General features: G+C 32.2%; 2 protein-coding genes across 5 annotated transcripts in view; both read right to left on the reverse strand.

The window, feature by feature from the left end:
- Positions 1 to 435: 435 nt before the first annotated feature.
- LOC113398180 (uncharacterized) lies at positions 436 to 3,955 on the reverse strand. Its single transcript, XM_026636787.2, has 7 exons — positions 3,649 to 3,955; positions 3,243 to 3,462; positions 2,427 to 2,582; positions 1,569 to 1,652; positions 1,435 to 1,485; positions 1,029 to 1,116; positions 436 to 686 (listed from the first exon to the last, which is right to left on the reverse strand). The coding sequence occupies exons 1-7, from the start codon at positions 3,722 to 3,724 to the stop codon at positions 501 to 503; spliced, it is 861 nt and encodes a 286-aa protein (XP_026492572.2). The 5' UTR covers positions 3,725 to 3,955; the 3' UTR covers positions 436 to 500.
- Positions 3,956 to 4,199: 244 nt separating this feature from the next.
- Positions 4,200 to 15,261, reverse strand: part of LOC113398217 (uncharacterized MFS-type transporter C09D4.1) — a 61,151-nt gene continuing 50,089 nt past the window's right edge. For all 4 annotated transcript variants that reach the window (XM_026636840.2, XM_026636841.2, XM_064215741.1 and 1 more), the window contains 6 exons: positions 14,974 to 15,198; positions 9,772 to 9,913; positions 8,863 to 9,062; positions 7,827 to 8,041; positions 7,241 to 7,346; positions 4,200 to 7,034 (listed from right to left, as the gene is read on the reverse strand). In XM_026636840.2, coding sequence (XP_026492625.2) covers positions 6,873 to 7,034; positions 7,241 to 7,346; positions 7,827 to 8,041; positions 8,863 to 9,062; positions 9,772 to 9,913; positions 14,974 to 15,198 — 1,050 coding nt within the window. In that variant the 3' untranslated portion in view covers positions 4,200 to 6,872. The remainder of the gene's footprint in view (positions 7,035 to 7,240; positions 7,347 to 7,826; positions 8,042 to 8,862; positions 9,063 to 9,771; positions 9,914 to 14,973; positions 15,199 to 15,261) is intronic.

Below are 15,261 nucleotides of genomic sequence, written 5' to 3' on the forward strand. Positions count from 1 at the left end.
CCTTACCCGGGCTTGTCCTCAACGGTAGCGAGCAGCTACCGTGTCGTTGTGTTTTTACCCAATGGGTCGGGGTCGAATTGACCCGGTGGGGTGATGTAATGAGTTATATCAACGGGTTCTCAATAGATGGTGCTGGTTAGAGAAGCGCGAATCGTTGTTACATATCGAAATAACGTTTATGTGTGTTATGTGGTCTATGCTCGATAAGATGGGCCGTTTGCTCTCAACGTTTGACGGCATTCACGGTTGCCAAGGAAATAAGAGTTAAAAAAGGAGTTCGGTGGTTGCCATGAAAAGAACAATCCTAACGGTTCTAATTAGAAGAGACTTCACTGCGCTTCCTAATGAATAAATCGTCATATCACTTCTGAGAAAATTACATTTGAAGATGTCTGATGACGGCATAATATATAAAAAAACAAATACCTTTCAGATGGGTAGCAACGTCTGCCAAGGGTCTTCATTTTTCAGTATGTAACTCCTGCAAATGTAAATAATATTCACTCACCACATCGCTGCTCCTCTGCTCGCAGCTGCTCCAGCAGATCGCCGTACTGTGTGTGCAGGTGCCGTTCCGCAATTATTCGTTCAGCTCTGGCTCGAGTGTTCTCGTTCCTGAGCAGGGTAACCTCCTCGGTTGATTTATTCAATCGCTCCGAGTACTGGTCGTGCGTTTTGACTAACTCCTGGTGGTAAATCGGTGAACATAAGGTTGCTGAATATGTATCCGCAAGTTTCTTCACCATAATCGACTTCACCGTCGAACACGAGTGAATTATAAATTGTTATGGAATAAGCTTCAATGCTTCTTCTTAATATGCCTTTGATCACCAGAGACACATTTAAACAATTTTTTTTTTTAATTTAAATTTTTCATCGTTTGCATGTAATATATTAGACAAAATTTAAAAATGAATTTCAAGGTCATATTTGAAATAACGTTTATGTATGTAATGTTTCAAAAACCAAAGGATTCGCTTATGTAACTTGCGTTAGGTATTATATTAATAATGTTATGTATACGTTACCTCTTCTAAAATAGCAATCTTTTCTTTCAACTCGTCTATCATAGTTCGACACTTGTTTTGCTGACAGTCCTCGTCACGGACTGATTTACTATTAAATAAAATATACATTAATTCTATTATTACTCGAATTCACCGAAGTTTTCGGAAAGCTATACATCCTTCTTGGTGCAAGAATTAATGATTTTACAAAAAAAAAATATTTATCAAGCTTACAAAGTATACTGTAGAATAAAAGTATGGTCATGGGATACGCAGTGGAAAGACCATGCATACCATAGCAATTTTTATCCGCTTCAGAACGTTTCGAAAACAAACACAAACGAACTTAAGAGAGCGTATTGTTTTGTAAAAGTAGGTAAGTAAAATTTTGTAGGTATTGTATCTACAACAATCAACGTAAACTTACGTTTCATTTTGAGTGGTAGTATTCTCTGTCGACTGTACCGGTATATTTTCTCTGAAATAAAAGAAAATCATCATTCATCTCGACCTAATCGATTCTTCCTTCATTTTCATTAAAAATTAAAACAAAATACTAACTTGTCTAAAAATTCACATGACGTGGCTTCGATACCAACATTGGCTACACTTCTCTTGGTATAAAGCGCGCTCATGGACGAGTTCCTGTAAAATGTTACTAGTTAACAATAATCTTTTTTTGTCAATATATCATTTAAGTAGACCACACGTTCCGTTTTATGTGATACAGTCGCTTTCAAACGTCAAAAATGTAGAACATAAACTGTACAAAATTTTTATCAAAATAAATTTCACAATCATACATTTTATTTCTCATTTATGGTCAAGTTAGGTTAGTACCATCCACGAAATAAATACACGATCAATAAAGCTTCGTTGAAGAATATAGATGTGAACACGATTCACGAAACGCCTGACGCAATTACAATAGCAAACACGTCATATCTTATGCAAATACTAAAAATCTCCGTCTGTATTGCTTCCATTCTAAACAGTTATTGCAATTTCTTACAAATATAAATTTAGTAGTAAAGCAGAGTTGCTGCAAAGTAAATCTCAACTGAAAAAAACAATAATTTACTTTTGGGTAAAGCAGTAAATTTAAAATATAACATATTAAAAACACATGCACTCAATATTAAACAAAAATAATATTCGCATGGCATGTGTAAAGAAAGTTGTCTTCCGCTCATTATCATGTACATGTCTAATGTATGGTCCGATATATTATCAATAAAACAATATCAAAAACATTACTAGACCATTTTTAAATTCAATTTAAGGAATTAATATTGAGTTTTTAATTTTTTTAATGTAATATCCCATATTAATATTCGTTTAGAAAAGCTTTTTCAACTAAATGAGTAGAACAGTGTGTATTGTAAAAAAAATATTCAATAAATAACTATAATATCATACTTAATCGATGTATTGAAAGCTAGACAACATTTTGAACAGCGTGTAGTAGATTGAGCTGTGCCGCGTCTTAAAAACTGCTTTGCAGAACAAAGTCTCATATTGAGAAGACGAATTCTCTCTGATAGTTGCTCATTAGTCTTCTTTAAGTCTACTATTCTGAAAAAAATATAATTTTTATTTTATTCTAAGAAGTTAAATAGGCAAATAGTTCCGCTAATGTTATTTGGTTATAAGTTAAAACCACATTTTAAACAAACACTGCAGTAACTTAGAAAGTCAATACATCACCTATCATAGATTCTGTTCCATTCTTATTGCCTGTTTTACTACTGGTTTGCCGTGAAATTGTTACCGAAAGACACTTTTGCAATTACAATATTAGTATAAATAAATTTAATGGCATGTTTATGGACTTTATTTCTCTCTAGTACCTTTATAGATAACTACCACTAATTCATCAGAAATCTTTTGATGAACTGCAATATAGGCTCAAGGCAAAATACAATATGTTAGATCTCATGGTTGACGGTAAACTGAAGGTGCAAAATCAGTTCATATTTCTGAGAGCTAATCTTTTTGGTTGACCTTGGCCACTCATCATCAGATTGTATAGTTTTGGTCTGCCTTCTATTTACAAACATAAAAAACATATTTAAATTTAATTATTTAAAGACAAAACAGAACTATGCCATAGATTTTTTTAAATAAATCATTTTTATTAGGACTTCTCTTGATTATTTTGCTCCTCCCAGATATGCACTAGTCTTTATTTAAATATGCATACTTTCCTAGATGTCTATAAATAACATTACTTACAATTCTTTTTGTTCATTTATAACAGCCAAACTTTTAGCACAGCAAGCCTGGTTACGATTTCCTAATGCTGTCAGTCTTTGTACTTTTGTGGTTAACACTTTGATTTCATCTCTCTGTCCATTTAAAGTTTTTTTCAATTGTATGTTGCTATCAAATAATGCAAAGTATAAGTCCTCTAATTCCTGTTTACTTAATTTTGATGGACATATTCTGTATAAATCTGTTAATTGCAATAATTTTGAATTAGGATTAATTTAACAAGCTATATTTTACAATTTAATAGTAAGTTGATGTATTAATGTTGTAAATTTGTCTATACTTACGCTTCTTATAATATAATATCCTATCTGTATCCCGTTTTATTATTTGTATTAGTTTACGTTAAATGTAAGAAAACATCACTCACCATTTTCTGATCTGTTTATATGACTCTTACATGTACCATACACAATGTTTTTGTTATCTTTACCACGACTCATCATAATAACTTATCTATTAAATATTTTTAGTATTAATATATTATGTATATGGCATTAAGCTTAGCATTTAAGATATTTATATATTTCACACATTAAAGAATAGAGAACTTTATAAATCACGTTTCATAGTAATCACATAAGCTTTAGTTGTAGTCACAAATATAATTTCCAAATAATATTCGATTTGGAACAAATATTCAACACTGAATACAAAAATGCCGCCATAGCAACAACATTGACGTATTGTCAACAAAAACAACCACTAACCAGAGGCTACCATAATTTCGTTCCTTTAATTCTAGGGCGGCAAAGACGGCAGTTATACAGCCTAGTTAACGAACAATAAAAAAACTGTTTCTGCTTATTTTAAGGAGAAATATTCTCTTTAACTACTTATATCACGATCAACAATAACATTGATATTGTTGATCTAAGTATGAGTAGGAAGGTAAAGTAGGTAACTGTTGAAATAAATAACTGAATTGTACACATCAACATTTATTAAACAACTTTATTTAACAGAGTTCTTAAATACTACTACTAATATCGATTTTTTAAATAGGCATGGATAATAATTGTAGCTTTAAATGTTGGTAGTTCTTAAACTCTCAAAACATTGTATTCGATACTTTTAAAATACAGTATTAATAATTACGAACATACATTACGTTATTGTCTTAAAGCGGTAAGTCCATCTTCATTAATACAATGTCCATATTATTTAAAATATTACAATTTTTATTATTATTGCATTTTTCATTTAATTTTTTTTGAATAATAAAAGACGTAATTTAATTTTACGATTTTGATACAAATACTCATTAAAGTATAAACAGGCCAAATATTTAATTTAAATTTTTATTTTGAAAAGATTGACTTTCAGTTAGAATTTCTATTATTACACATTTTACACACAAAATACAAAATAGTGAATTTTGCTTAAATACCACAGACAAGAAATATCCTACAGCAAAATCGTGCTATTTGCGTCTGAAAAAAAGTTAATTACATATTAATAATAAAGTAAGTTTCACATTTATGATTAATTTGCAAATATTCATGTTAACACAACCATAATACCGTTTGAAACAAAATATCGTGTACACAAAAAAACTTATCAACTAACAAAACACGCAATAAATATAATAATACTGGTTCATATTAAAACTCACAGCAAATTTTGTAATTTCATATAGTACTAAATCACAAGCCTTTGCTAACAGAAAAAAAATGTAAATTGTAACAAAAAAAAAAACATACAATAATTTTACAGTGAAAAAAAAAAAGTACAATAATTATCTTAATTACACATTAAGCAATGGTAATGCATATCTAGAAACTACAATTTTTATTGGATTTATATCAACATGTATATCACTTTTTTAATATTGTCATACATATAAGAAGCATTGTCATACCATGAACATGTAGGCTCTAATAAATGTTACTAGCCTTATTAAAAAAAAACTTAATACTAATAATTAAACCTATTTGGGATCAAAGTTTGTGTAGCCAGCATTATTTATTTTATAATTCATAAAAATACGATTTACTTATCAATTTCAAATTTCAAATCGGCTAAAATACGAATATGTATTAAATATTTTTGTCAAAACACAAAACGCCTTTCACAAATTCTATACGAAAAATATCTATTCTATCACACAGGAATCCTACAGCCTATACCTTGGAATGTAAGGTAATTAGTACCCATTTGTTGTAGTCACACAATTATTGTCACATTTTACAGAACATCTCACGTATTTAAAGGATTTAAAAGTTTTTTATTTACTATCGAATCTAGGCCTTTACTTGGTAAAATTCCTACAAAAACATCTAATATATAATGTATATGTATATTTGTTTAAAATATGCAGTTATTTTTAATATATACGTTGTAAATTATTTGTATTTTTAGGCTACATATCGATAAAAGCTTAATATAAGTTACAATTATATATACTAACGCAAATAAAACTTTTATAATATTAAAAATATCCTAAACATAAACATAAGTTAACGATTTTTTAATCTGTATATATATTTGTTTATGAACAATAAAGGAATATTTATGGAGACAAATAAAGACATATTCTATGAACTAACAAATTAAATCGCCAACTATTTTGTAAGTAATATAAGGTTTACTATAAAAAAAAAATCTCAGTTTTATTCGCCGGTCTTTTGATAAGCGATTCATATAGTAATGTATAATTTAACTTGCATAAACTTTGTTGAGAATTTTCATTTCTGTAAAATATACGTTTACGGGACTAACTACAATAGTAGCATTAATTTAAAATGGCGCCCAAGATTCACCATTACGATGTAGCTGCCATTTTGAATGTAATTGTAAATTTTTGTTAAAAATTTCGGTTATGTTTAAAGATTACAAAAATTAAAAGGCACACATAAACACTTGTAAATACAATTTTATAAAAAATGTTACTGTTTTTACCGGGTCATTGATATTTTTGAAATAAATGTAAAACCAAGTAAAACTATTGAATTATTACATTTTGAAAACGTAATGATTCAATGCGTGTATAATAAACATTATTTAGTTACAACCCCGTGTTGTCGAGATTAGTTTTCGTTATTCGTAGAATAGTAATATCTTTATATTTAACCATTACGATATTTAGTTCGCATGCATTGTGGGCGCCCTGTTTCAAGACTTTTTTTACGTGGTGGTGGCGGTTATGGAACTAAATTTTCTTCGAATGTAATTAATATTTATCGGACTATAAGCATAATATGAAATATATTTTATATATAATATTGTTAATATATTCATCTTCTTATTATTTTCGAAAAAAATATTAAAAATTGTAATTTCAAAAACTTTTTAATTTATCTACAATAATATATAAATAGCCAAACTCACATTCGTTTGCTTGCATTCGTTTTTTAAATAATGTTATGTAAAATAATACCCTACCCACATTTATAATTTGAACCGATTAATCGTATTTCGCGAAACTAATTTTCGATGCAGCTTCATCTTTAATTAGTACCCGATTTTAATAAAATGATAGTAAATTTTCTGTTCCCGTCAAACTTCGATTCGAATCGGCACCTTCGAATCATTCGACACAAGTATTTGGTATGTAGAAGTTACACGAAAGAGACAAAACTCGAAGGCCACGGCCTAGGCCTTGTTCTGCGCGGCCTGGCGGCGCAGGTCGGGGCGGATGGCGGCCGTGACGGCCGTGCCGAGCGCCAGCAGCGCGCACAGCGCCAGGTTGGCCCAGCGGTCGCCCGCCGCGCCCAGCATCCACTCGAACAGCAGCGTCAGCACTATGCCGAATATCTGAGCGGGCCGGTACAGTTTGCGTCAAAATCGAACTAAACGACGGACTTCGTAATGAAATGTAAAACTACGATCGATGCAAAATATCGTTTCCGAGAATGAGAATCAAGAAATACTCCACGGTTACGTAGTCGTCGATAAAAGATTTTTGTTTGTTTTGATATGGAAAATTCATTTAGTTTTTATAATGAAACTAAAAATAATACCTGAACGCAAGCGTTGAGAATACCGGAGGTGGTCCCTTCGGGTTCCGGATAGGTGACTTCGGAGGCGAACTCGAAACCGACGGGCAAGTAGCCGGCCATGAAGAATCTGAAAGTATGAGATAGATACTTGTATAGTATGTATTCGATCACCTCTGCACTAGCGTTTTATCAAACTGAGACACATTGTCAAACTAACTATTGAATATAGAGTTAACAATCTGTCAATATAACTGCTGCGCAAAGTGAGAAATAAGGTTTCTTATATTCTATTGTGCTGCTCCAATGCGTGCCAACCCTCTCCTTAAAAAGTAAAAATGCATTTGTCCAGCAGTTTTTACATTACTATTTGAATATTAAGTCCTTACTAACTCTTCTGCAAACGACATGCGGTAGGCTATCAAGTGTCAGACGTCATCAAGCAGAAAAAAAAATCGCAAACCACGACACTAAATTTTATAATATTTTTTTAGACGCGGTTTAATAAATAGTTATTATATAGTAGACAAAAATTGGGATAAGTACCAGTCGGTCTACGAATTACTAGTAACAATAAAAACCTCATTCAGTATTAAGAGCAAACGCTTACCCAAGAATGATACTGCTGAAGTAAACAACAGCGATGTACCCGCAGTCCAAGGTAAAGGTAAAGATGATCATTCCTACCACCGACGCGGCGTATACGACGAGCGTGGTCTCCTTGAACCGGTGGGTCTTGTCGAGGATGAGACCGCAGACCACTGAGCCAATCATTCCAGCCACCACTATCACTAGACCGATACGACCCGCATCTTCGTTTGCACCCTGAAATTAAAATACATTACGAATCACAGTTAAAAGAATGAGGGATGAGTTAAAGGAAAATTCTAAAACCTGATATGCAAATATACATAGATGGTCTCGTTTTATGTGTTAATAATATTGTATTAATAATACTTTATTATTATATTGTAATCATTGTTTTAGGAGTCGGTATGACAATGGGGGACTCTCGCAAAGAGCTTTCATTTGACATGTAACAGTCTAACATTGAATTTTGAGCATTGCTATACTGCCTCACTTAACTGACGAGCATTCGCCTGCAGTTGAGTCAGTTGTTCTTAAAACTTCAGACTAATTGTATCATTACAGGTTGCCCAATGTAATGCTCAGTGCTTTTTACTAACGTATGTGTTGCTCGAGTCAGAACTGTTACAATACAGGCGAATGCTCCCGGTGATGGACGACCTCCGTGGTCGAGTAGTGTGTACACCGGTTTTCATGGGTACGCCACTCCGAGGTCCCGGGTTCGATCCCCGGCCGAGTCGATGTAGAAAAAGTTCATTAGTTTTCTATGTTGCCTCGGGTCTGGGTGTTTGTGGTGCCGTCGTCACTTCTGATTTCCATAACACAAGTGCTTTAGCTACTTACATCGGGATCAGAGTAATGTATGTGATGTTGTCCAATATTTATTTATTATTTATTTATGGATCGCTCTAAGGGTATACGTAAACCCTTAGAACCTGCTAATTTAATATCGCTAAGCCACCCAGTAAGCGTCGAGGTGTTTACCGCAGCAGAGCATCTTGCCGTATGCATAGCATATTCAAACAAAGATATACTTATAGAATCAGGGTGTACGTTACCGGATAGTAGGTAAGAACGAGTTCGTTGAGAAGTGTCGAGATCGCGTAGAAGACTCCGACGTTGAGGCCGTAAGAGATAAGTAGCAGGATGTAGTTCCGGTTGGTGAGCAGTTTCTGAATCGACTTGAGGAAGTTCGAGTCTAAACTTGAACCGAAATCAGCAGCAGCTGACGGTGGACTCGGTGGAGCCGCTTTGAAGACTGTAGAAACAATGCACGTGTATATCGATCATTTGACAATATGTTGGAAAAGAGTAACCACTGAGTACCTTACCGGTTCTTCTCGGAAAAAACTACTTTCCGAACCGGTGGTAGCTTTACTTTTAAGTCTACTTTAATAAAGTATATTTTGATTGTTTTCATGCATTACATGTATGATCACGATTTCAATTTAAATATACTGTAGTAAACGAACGATTTATATTTTTAACCGGCTTCAGTTAAAGAAGTAAATTATCAATTCAGTCGTTTTTTTTTTGTTTATCCTCCGAATTCTGTAAATTGTTAACCGATTTAGAAAAATATTTTTTATGGTCCATTTAAGTTTTTAATTTGACAGAAATGTAGCATAAATCGGATCATTTAATGTTCAAGTTTCCTCACATCATTTTCTGTCACCGCCGAGTACGATATAAGCACTAATTGTTAGGCAAATAAAAACTTAAATTATTTTTGTCCAGGTTCGAGCCCACGTCCTTCGTGTCATCATTACAGGAACGTCATTATACTAAACGGACTTTATAATTCTCTATTCTGAAAACAAACATTTAAATGTTTTGTCTGACTAAATAAAAAATTATAATAATATTCTCTTAATTATATATATATAATAATATTCCTGATTAAATATTATTATTCTATATACAATTGTTTTTAAACATTTTTGTTAAGAAGTCTCTGGTATACTTACATAGGAGAATAAAAACAAAAAGTACGCTTGTGATTCCGGCCACAAGGTAGAACATGAATTGTAGGTCTGCGCCGATCTCTTCCACAGTACCCTGCGCTCGTACTATCATCGGAGGCAGCAAAAACCCAAGAGCTACGCCAAGCTGGAAATGTTACCACCACAATAAGCAACACGGCATGTTTGCTAGTAAAATAACCTCCAAATATTTCGTAGCGAGCAAAAGTCATTTCAAACCGACATAGTTTAAGACCCAATTATAGCCCGACTTTATTAATATCTATCTATATTTTTAGCCGTTCTTTTGACAAGGAAATAGAAGGTTTTGCTAGATTTTGTTACAAAAATATTTATTTTTTCTGATGTGATAATTTATTGTGATGTCTTGGACCATATATGTACGTAGCAAGAATCATTCAAATGTGATCGTTAATTTTTATAACACATCTTAGCTCCTGCACGTTTTCGCACAATAGGTATTATTCAAAAAAGGCATCTGTGAAATTGACAAAACAAATAGTCTGAACAGCTCCACAAGTAATATTATGTAGTGGATTGCAACATTAGTTATTATTGTACAAATGATCGGAGCCGAAGAGAAATAATATGTACCTACATATACAAGACATGTGAAGTTATATACCAAGTTGTGGCCTTGGTTTGACAGCGTCACCGGAAGGGTGAGTACTGGAACTAAAGGCGGATGTTGGGTATTCATTTAAGGATCAATATACGTCCTAAAATCGTCCGTCCAGCCCTAACCAGGACAGAGAGAGGACAAGTGTGTGTATTTTCCGTCGCATTTGCGTATTACGTCGTCATTCCCCTGGGAGTCTACGGGCCATAATAGACATGGGAGTAACAGTTCTGTTGTATATACAAAGGGAACTTTTCATCCAAAATTAAAAAAATAAAATGTACACAACTTTTTTTGGCTGCACATAGCTTAGCAAAGCTGCTATTCTTCGCATCAAAAAGTCACTTAAAGCTGAATTTGATTCAAAAACATTATATAACGCTGATGTAATCATCCCAGATTTAATAAGACTTCAAACAATTATAGTTGGATTAGGTATTTGAACACGATGCTGTCCAATTATTACGTAATAATAATAAATAATGACTGATATTATTTCCAAAAGTTATCCAGTTAATACGATGCTCTGAAGTAGGATTTTAACGTATAATATACAGACGAGAAATGAGAAAAATTATCGAAGTATATATAGCCAAAGCGGAATCAAGAGTTCACAATTACTGGCAGAGGTCGAAATCTAAAAATAATACCAATTAGAAAAGCAAATCTCATACACTACTCATGAAAAAACTGTGACTAATGACACAAATGTCTAAATTATTGCATTTTTATGTATGTTATGTATGTTCTATTAATAGATCTAGGTTTCTCTTAGTGTCTAACGGTCATACGTCATCAGACAGACACAGCATATATGGAGGTTAAACCAGGGACGTCTTTAGTAGCATATCAACATTTCTAACATATTTTAAGTATTACTATGTATAGTCCAGTCATAATTTACATTTGTATATTCAAATGATTCGAGAAGGATGGAAGAAAGAAGGCTGATTTGTGGATATGTTGTAGGGAGTTCTTAGAAAAGCTTAACTTGAATTTGTCGACCTCGATTTCCTATTTGCGTTCGCCGCCATCTTGAGAAAAGGGTTGTATGTGGTTTTTTCGCGATAAATCGCGGCTTTACATCTTGATACGAGAATCATGATAAGATACTCGGCCTGTTTTTTGTATATAATGACTGGAATAGAAATATTATAAATGCAAAGGTATGGCAATTTTTATGATTGTAAAATCACGCGAAAAATACTGTTCGGATTCTATTGAATATTGTATACAAATCGATTATTTATTTACTGTGAAAATAGCTTCTATACAGACATTATACACAAAAAAATAATACAATCTTATATAACTATATAATATAGTAAAACATTACGTAACGTATACTTTTTTAATGAATACTTAATAATTTCCAATATTAATCAATGCAAAAACAAACAATAAGTAAGCAAATGTTAATAGTGACTTTAACGCATACTTAAGATGTGATTCATTTTATTAATCTAAATTAAAATACATACAATTATACATACATCACGCTACAAAAGTTATTCATAATCCTTTTATATACCCCTTTTTAGTAAGTTTTAAGCCTTCGTTCGATCCTTTATTTTATAAAATTAAAAACTTTATATACCTGAATTTTTCTAGTCAAGTTAAAACATCAATATTGGCGGACGGGCTGAACCTGATGATAAGTGATCACCACTTCACATCGTCGTTACAAATTTTAACTATTCTCTATATCGCCAATACGCCACCAAGCTTGGGAACTGAGTCTTTACGCCCCTTGTGCCGTAGATACACTGGCTCACTCAACCTTAAAATCGGAACCCAATAATACTGAGTATCGGTGTGGGTACCTACCCAGACGGGCTTGCACAAAGCCCTACCACCATGTGATATATAATGTATTATATTATATGTTATATATCATGTTAAAGTAAGTAAGAAACGTTAAAATTATATAATAATGATCATTTAAGACATCTGTGAAGATCACGCCTTGAGATTATCACAAATGATTAGCGTGATAGTAATCACCGGGTTCAACAAAATAACAGAAGATACACATATTACGTATACATATACTCGGTGCGTTCGCGTAAAGGATTATTAAATATTTATATTTTATATCTTGGTGAGACATAGTAACGCATTTATTTATATAATCATTTTTTCATTATTTTTTTAATATTTTATAATAATCGGCCAAGTAATTGCAATCGCACGTACAAGTCGAGCGTTAAATAAGTTAAGATCACGAGCCTATGACGACTTAGTTATATAATACACTCGCTGCTAGACCACGTTTCGTAAAGGTAAAATAAGGATTTTCATAAAATTTTAATGATAAACCGACGTCATGAATCATTCTATCCTTTAGTGAAAACCGTATAAAAATCCATTTGGTTTTTTTTGGGTTCGAAAGTGTGAAGGAGGACTTTATTTTAGAATATGTAATTATTTGTTAATTGTAATTTACCATGAAGCAATCTGTCTATTTGCATCGTTAATAAAATAAACTCTATGAAATTTAGTTCTGTATATATCATTGCTATAGATCTGTTAGGATGGGTGAGATGAACTAAATCACACCAGGCCAGACCCCTCTACTCAAAACAATTGAATAAACGCTTCCGAGTCAGCGATCGGACTTGAGTTCCATCTGTACTGGAATAATACTACGATTTGTTCGTTGATAAATCTATTTTGTATTTCTATAAAAAAAAACTGTATTCTATAGAACTTTATTTGTAGGATTACATAAAACATAACATAATCAGCCTGTAAATTTCCCACTGCTGGGCTAAGGCCTCCTCTCCCGTTGAGGAGAAGGTATGGAGCATATTATTATTTGTAGGATTTAGCTTTGCTAATTAATATATTTTAATTTTGATTAATAAGACTCAATAAATGATTATATAGATGATAAAAACTTTGATGTTAGTATTTATTGATTTCCATGCAGAATCTACTCGTATGTATAAATTAGTACGTGAAGCAATCATTTTGTACACCTTTTTTAGCAAAAAGACGCAGACGGAGGTGTGTGAAATTTTGCACTATCAAAGTTTATGTAGAGGAGTGCAGAACATTTTTTATTCAATATGCATTAGAAATATATTAAAATAATTTAAAAAAAAACATTACACACACTACGATACGTTTAATACATCATCATCAGTCATGTCGAAGATGAGAATCACCTTTGTTTTTCACCAAACATTTTGTTAAACATTTGAATTTTTTTTGTAGTACAAGACTGAGTTTCTTGCCGATATTCTCTACAATTTAATTTGATCCTGTAAAATGACAATTTAAAAGTGCTCGAAAAATGTTATTTGTAAGCTCTTGTACTCAAGAGCTTACAAATAACATTTCTTAAAAATATAACTTACTAGTTATATTTTGATTAAACTATAGAATCAAATAAACATTGTTGTATTCATAAATAAAAATTATATAATAATTAAATTATTAATTTTAATTATATTATTTTCACTCATTGTTTTATTTCCTATCTACATATGTATATTTTTTAGACTTGTATATTGAGGGTACAAAATAAAATAAAGAGACGCTTTACAGTTACAATACACATCTAAGAACTGAAACGTTTTTGCGTCAGAAACATTATTCAAATTCGACTTTCTTAACCTCATCGCATTCAAAGAGACTCTTATTAACTTGTATCTTCAGATCTAGCATAAATTCAATTAAAAATTACACGAATGATATGAATATTGCGTGCCATTAAGACAAAATATTTGTTTTACAAACTCAATCTGTCTTTTTGATTTGATAACAATCAATAAGTAAGTGTAATGCTTCTTGTTCTTATCGAATAAACGAATTGAATTTGATTTGAATTAAAGAAATTGTATTATAAATTACGTAAAAATTATTACGTGGACATTTCATTAGACTATATTGATATACCAAAGGTTTTTGGCAAAACGATTTTAATTTATATCATGAAAATGACTGCAAGAATTTGCAGCACCGAAAATCTTGCAAGCCCATAATCTTGGTCTTGGTAAGCATTTATACAGTACTCAAGAAGTGGAAACTTTTCTGTTTGTACTTTATCAAAGATATTCAGTCCTTGCGGAATATATATTAAAAATGATGTTTTGAACTATTTCATTTGATAAACGTTTTTTTATTTTATATTATTTATAATAAAGTTTATCGCGTACAGACTCGGCGGGAGAAGTTTATTTTATAACATGTAGTGATTATCGTATATATTAAGCCAATTTTTTCCCAGTAATTATTAGACGATGGCTGCGTGTAAAAAATCGATTATCGTCTCATTTTGAAGAGCTTCAGCCGATGTGCAAACAATTAAAGAGAATTATTGATTGATATTTACTAAATTGTTACGATTAAACAAATAATTAATTTTAAAGAGCGGAAAAAAGTTACTGCCCGTTAGAGAGCGAACTGATATTACACTATTTAATATTCAATTTTTATTTAAAAGAGGTTTCATCATTTTCAAATGAAATGAAATGTCATAGGTTTCAAAATCCCTAAAAAATCTTTTGAATAAACGCAAAGTTTTTTTCGTCTTAATAAACATATGTATTCACTTCACTTACCTGGTTACCAAAAACACCAATACTGCAGGCTGATGATACTTGATCAGCTCCGAACCAGACCGCTGCCAAGCGCGGTGGCACGTTCAGGATAAAGACCTGTGATATGGCCACCACTGTCTGTCCAGTGAAGCCAAGCCAGAACAGATCCTGCGGCACCGAGAACACCTTCAGCCATGCGCCCGCACATGTTCCAAATGACCCGATGATAGTCGTTATTCGAAGACCCTGGAAAAGAAGATAAATGTAAATCACAAACATATTTAAGTATTTATTTAAAAATAGAGCATC

This window comes from Vanessa tameamea, chromosome 2 (assembly GCF_037043105.1).
Source record: "Vanessa tameamea isolate UH-Manoa-2023 chromosome 2, ilVanTame1 primary haplotype, whole genome shotgun sequence".
Classification (NCBI taxonomy): domain Eukaryota; kingdom Metazoa; phylum Arthropoda; class Insecta; order Lepidoptera; family Nymphalidae; genus Vanessa; species Vanessa tameamea.

Excerpts from the sequence above, each read along its gene's own strand:
- LOC113398180 (XM_026636787.2), bottom strand. The coding sequence starts at position 3,724 with ATGATGAGTCGTGGTAAAGATAACAAAAACATTGTGTATGGTACATGT. Across the intron at positions 1,117-1,434 it reads ACTACCACTCAAAATGAAAC|TAAATCAGTCCGTGACGAGG; the intron begins GTAAGTTTACGT and ends TTTATTTAATAG. Across the intron at positions 687-1,028 it reads AGATTGCTATTTTAGAAGAG|GAGTTAGTCAAAACGCACGA; the intron begins GTAACGTATACA and ends ATTTACCACCAG.